This window comes from Cicer arietinum, chromosome 6 (assembly GCF_000331145.2).
Source record: "Cicer arietinum cultivar CDC Frontier isolate Library 1 chromosome 6, Cicar.CDCFrontier_v2.0, whole genome shotgun sequence".
Taxonomy (NCBI): domain Eukaryota; kingdom Viridiplantae; phylum Streptophyta; class Magnoliopsida; order Fabales; family Fabaceae; genus Cicer; species Cicer arietinum.
The window spans coordinates 17,162,393-17,168,392 of record NC_021165.2 but is presented as its reverse complement, the minus strand read 5'-3'; the positions used below and the strand labels follow the sequence as shown (position 1 = coordinate 17,168,392).

At 30.5% G+C, this 6,000-nt stretch overlaps 1 protein-coding gene across 1 annotated transcript; it reads right to left on the bottom strand.

The window, feature by feature from the left end:
- Positions 1–3,497: 3,497 nt before the first annotated feature.
- LOC101505247 (thioredoxin M3, chloroplastic) lies at positions 3,498–5,803 on the bottom strand. Its single transcript, XM_004505176.4, has 2 exons — positions 5,521–5,803; positions 3,498–4,135 (listed from the first exon to the last, which is right to left on the bottom strand). Exons 1-2 carry the CDS (start codon positions 5,720–5,722, stop codon positions 3,816–3,818), a joined length of 522 nt encoding a protein of 173 aa, XP_004505233.1. The 5' UTR covers positions 5,723–5,803; the 3' UTR covers positions 3,498–3,815.
- Positions 5,804–6,000: the final 197 nt, after the last annotated feature.

Genomic DNA, 6,000 nt, shown 5'->3' with positions numbered 1-6,000 from the left:
AGGTGTTTGACGCAGAATCTAGCGACGGAAATGGAGACGTTGAATTGGTTAGAAATTTGGGGGTAATCGGAGCCGTTAGCGAGACGGAAGAGACCAATACCGAGACGGACGCCGGCGGAGAGGTTAAGAGGGAAGAGTTCGGCGGGGTCACGGCATTCGAGGAGAGGTTCTAATAAACCGGTGAGCCATTCGAAAGTTGAAGAGGTCATGAGGAAGGTGTTGGGGAACCAATCAGGGTTGCGGTTGAGGGGAGGAGAGGGGCGTTTGCGTTTGCGGGAGAGGAGGGTGGTGGTGATGGCGGGTTGTTGGAAGTGGTGGATGAGAGAGAAAGTGGTGGAATTGTTATTATGAGTGGAATTGGAGTGAGGGGAATTGGGAGGGAAAATGAGGAGAATGATGAGGAGAAGTTGGGAGACAAGGGAGGAAAGTAACGCAGCCAATTTGCGAGATTCCATGTGTTTTTCTTTATTTATTTTTTTTTTTGTTTGTTGGGAGAAAGAAAGAAAGAACGGAAATCGAGGTTAGGGGTTAGTGTAGAGGGAGGGAGGGATAGTTTGGGAATGGGGTAAAAGGGCAAAGAGTGGGGGTCAGGGTAAGGGTCAGAGTCAGAGACTGAAATATATACTGAATAGAATAACGCTAACACGATACTAGTAATAGAATAAGAATAATGCCCTTTCATTGGTTCTAATTGTACTATCAACCTGCCATTTCGGCGCCGTAACTGCCTTTTCGAACCTTCCATTTTTCCACCACGTCATCTCTAGTCCAATTTCCCCTTTTCATTCCTACCATCATATTACCTCTTTATCAATTTTCCTTCAATAAATTATCCAAACTTAATTCTACTTGTTAATTTATATTGTTTTAATAATTTACCTTTTCAAAAACATAATTAATATATGTTTCTTTTTTTTAGTATTTCCTTCGTCTTACAAAAATATTACTTTAATAAAAAAAATTATTTTAAATTATTTATAATTTTCAATTTTCAATATACAATTTTAATTATTATTTTTTATTTATATATTACTCTCTTCAATAGATATTATATATTAATAATAGTAAAAAATTCACAAATAGTTAAAATATATAATTAGATAAAATGACATTTTTTTTAATCATTGTATTTTTTAATATGAATACAAAAATATTAAATAATATTCATCGTAAAAAAAGTAACATAACTTGGGATAGGGTAGTAAATAAAAATAATTAATGTAGTTGAAAAAAATAAAAAATGTCTTAAAAAATAGAACGTGAAAAAATCTCAAAAATTATATTTAAAGAACGAATATCAAACTCCATCATTAAATATAAACAAAAATATAAGATCAAAAAATTATAAACAAAAATATATATTTTTATATTAAATAAAATGATAAATTATATTTATGGTCCCTTAACTTAATTTCAGGTAACGTTTTAGTCCTTTATCTTTTTTTTTTCCGATTTAGTCCTTTATTCCTAAAAATATCAAATAAAGTATGAAAATATGAGTTTATTTGAAGATTTGCGTTACGAATTTGATGAAATTTGTATTATATTGAAGAATATAATTAATTTTATGAGTTTTGATTGAATTTTTTTTTTTTGAATTTTTGTATAAAAAAGGATATCATTGTTGAAATTTTAAAACATAAAATATCAAATTGTCACTTAAAATTAAAATAAAGGACCAAGTCGGGAAAAAAAAAAGATAAAGGACTAAAACGTTACCTGAAATTAAGTTAAAGGACCACAGATGTAATTTAGCCTAAATAAAATATAAACAAATATATAATTAAAAATTTAATGTATTTAATTACAATTAAGATCAAATATATTAATTTTTCTCATACAAATGAAGTATTAAATTTTTTTGTACTAAATTAAGATCAAATTAAGGTCAAATGTATTACATTTTTTTGATTTAATGTAAAAATAATAAATACAATTAATAAATTACCTCTAATTATTATGAATATACCGCAACACTAAGGAATTAATGGAATGATATTTTTTTAACAATATATTAAATGTAGATAAATTAATTTACTATTACTTATAATCGAAATCAATTATTACTAATACATCTTTTTCTCTATCTTTAAATAGTGAGAGATCACATTTTACTATCTATTGTAAAAATTACACACATGAGAATCATTCTCCAATTTTAGTATTTGACAAGGGTAAAAGTATAATTCTCTTTCATTTATTCACTTTTTAATGGCAAATGCTCAATATGAAATGTGAAATGATCAATATTATGAGATAGAGAGTTATTATCTTTCACTTTGAATATTTTTATTCAAAACAAAGTAATTTATATCCACTAGCATTTATGGTAAAAGTTTGTGTACTATTAGTCAATCATAATCATTATATCATTAAAAATATTTTATTTACTTATAACTACTTTTAAAATCATATACATGAATAATTGTGATTTGTTAATAGTGTAAAACATTTTACATGATTTTGCCTTCATTCAATCACAGTAACAGAAATTGCATACCTTTCTATTTACCACTAAACCAACACATTGGAATTCATTTTAAGGTGTAAATGAATGATTTATCATCCATGTAATTTTTTTGTTGGTAACAATCATCCCAGTGATTTTACTCGACTTAATTACAAGAAAAATATCTGCAATTACATGTAAAATATCCTACATATATTAAAAATAAACCAAACACATCAATCTGAAATAGGCACGGTAATTTTTTTAAGGCAAAAAATCACCCTAATAAAAAAACTAACTTTTCTCTTTGCTCGGAATCCATTATTGTGGTTCCTAGGCCTCTTTATTATAAATGTATGTATAATGTATTCTATCCTTGGTCATAACGGTGAATAATAAAATTAACTTATTAGCTTAAGACCAAAACAAAAAATTAACTTATTAGCTAATCACCATTATAGTAGGAAATTATGATTTTCATATCTGTTTTGGTTTTGGATTCTCAAATTATTAGGCTGTGATACCGATAGAATTCAATTAATGTCTGCACTGGAGAGCTTGACTATGTAAGCTCATTTAAAATGGCACACCACCACAGCCCCTAGCCAAAGAGGAAAGAGGACACAGCTGGGATTCTGCTAAAACATAAAGAATAAATCCTCTAAAATAATAAAATAGTAATAGAAAAATGTTTACTACATAAAGTTTATGTAGATAAAACCCGTAACTTGAGCCCAAACTTTCGAAATTACTTATTGTTTTTATATATTTTGGAGACTAAATTGGAGATAGTGATATTTTAGGAACTAAATTGAGGGTTTATTCAAAACATAAATGAAAAATTAATCTCTATTAATAATATTATAAACCAGGTGTTAGAAAGTACATATTATTATTATCAGTAGCTCAGCTGTTTTGTTATGTTTATTTAAATCCTTAATTCATAATAGTTGCTCATTAGAACATGTTAATTTGAATTTTAGCGTTATTACATTAGTCAAACACACATGCTTGATCAATTGACAAGAGTCACAAAACAAGGGAAAAATGTTCCAATAAAGGCAAATAAGAATATGGTAATCAAATTGTACTTTCAGAATAACAGATGCTGTTCAAATCAGGTACCAAAGAAACAAAAATTCAACATGTATCTGAACAATACTTTTTAAAAAAGAAGAGTGATAGAAAGCAGAACATTCATTACTAAAACATAATCTCCAGGTTGAACCTATTGCGAGAAAAAGCACATCAAGTATGTACAGGAAGAACTCAGTAATGTAGAGCAGCCTAACAAAATAACCGAAAAAATTAACCAAAATTCAACATGACCTGTAAGTGCAAAAGTTTAAGTAAGACATATCCATGTTCAAGACTTGAACATCCTCTCAATTGCAGCAACATAAAATTCCTTTGGCATTGTACCAACTATAGCATCACATTTCAGGCCATTTTTAAACAGCAAAACCACGGGTACAGCCTTAATTTCGTAATCTTCAGCAACTTGCATATCGGTGTCTGTGTTGAGTACAAAGCACTTAAGTCTTCCAGCATACTCTGTTGCAATCTCATCAATAACTCGGTGTACCATCCTGCATGGGCCACACCAATTCGCGTAGAATTCAACAAGGACTGGAGTTTCACTTTTCAGAATTGAATTTTCCCACAGGTCTTTAGTAACTGGTGTGGCTGCAAAGAAACAAACTCACAAAAATTAAAAGGCCATCCAATTATAAAAAGTATAAGACACACTGACATTCAATACAGCTAGCAACTCAAACCAAGAATCAGTACAATGATCAGCTAGGACTTTCAATTTCCTGAACGTTTAATTAAGCAAGGGATAAAAAGATCAAATTGATCCTTAGGTTTATAACGCTCTTAATCTATAGTTACAGGAATACAGCATCATGGTGGGTCATATACAGGGTTTTTAGGTTTAAGCATAGTAATTATAGGAAACAGACCATGCAGTATAAGTTTGTCCTTCCATAACTTTGAGCACAAACAATTTACAACAATCAAGTTTTGCATAACACAATCTCAACTCAAATGATTAAATATTTTAGTTACGACCGCAACTTTGATGAATATACATTCATTTCTGCAAACACTTTTCTGGAAGAAAAAAACAGGGAGACAACAAAAGGAAACCCTAGGTTCTTACTATAAAACATACCACTAACCTCATAATGAATGTCCATGATCCAAATTGACAGTCTCATCACTTTCAACAGAAATATTTAAAGGTAGATTTTTTATCCGAGTTCTTCAAATTACAAACAAACACTTGAGTGACACCTAATGACACTTCCAAGCTATCAATATGCTAAAATCACACAAATATAATTCACACACCTAATTAAAAAACCAAGACAAATTGGAGAATGTGAAATATGATCAAAGTTGAACAAAAAATGTTGGAGTGAAAAAGGGAAGATGCATCAAATAAAAGTCTTCTAAACATTACCAACACAGGTACCAAATAAAGCAAATAAATGGTCTCTAATCATCCAAAAATTTCAAAGCAAGAAAGCATTACAAATGCAATTCAAGTACCACCCAATACTATTTTTTCAAATATGTAACCTTTGACAGCACCACCCAATACTGCCATTATTAATTTTGTTCAGAGCCTAGTATTTCCAATATTGAATATGTAACATATAAGATTTACACATTTCATAGAACCCCACAAGCATCATTCCAAAGAAAACACTGATTAACAAGCAACACGACCAGAACAAAAAATGATCTGTGAAGAGTTTTTACTATGACAAGACACTCTAGTTCTGAAATTACTAGTACCAAAGCATTGAATCTTGAATGAGAACTCTTGATCCTAGCTACTAATGAAACCTAATTAGTTCAATTTTAGTTGGAAATATGATACCCCAGTAGCAAAACGAGAAAAGAAAACAAACAGTTGATAAAAAATGCGTATAAAATAGATAAAAAGATGTTAACTTTGGCAGTTATTATGTATGGAGTTGAACAAATTAATCATATGAGTTTCCATTTCCGTATTAATTATAGAAAATTGGGAACGATGAGCCAAAAGAAGAAAGGAATACCTGTGGTTTCTTGGCGCAAAGAGCGAATCTTGGAGGAAAGAAGAGGGGTTTGAAGGTGAAGGGGTTTGTGGGTGATTCGAGAATGGAAGGGAAAAGAGGGAAGAGGATTAAGGCGAGAAGGGGAAGGGGAAGGGGAAGGGGAAGGAGAAGAAGAGAATATGGGTGTGTGAAGGTGAGAAGAAAGGGAAGTAGAGGAAGCCATGGTATTGGTGAGAGAGAAAGAGAATGTGACTGAGGAGTGAGAAGTGAGAAGAGAAGACAAATCCAACAAGCCAATGGGACCGCAGAAAACTCCTATGAATAATTAATTAAAAAAAGAAACTGTGGATGTGCAACTACAACTACAACTAGTCTAATCTTTTCCAAAAAGCTTTAAAAAATTTATCTATTTGTTAATAAATAAACTAAATTATATAATGCTCTCTTAACTTAATTTCATTTTAGATAACGTTTTAATTTTTTTTTTGAGTTAGTCATTTA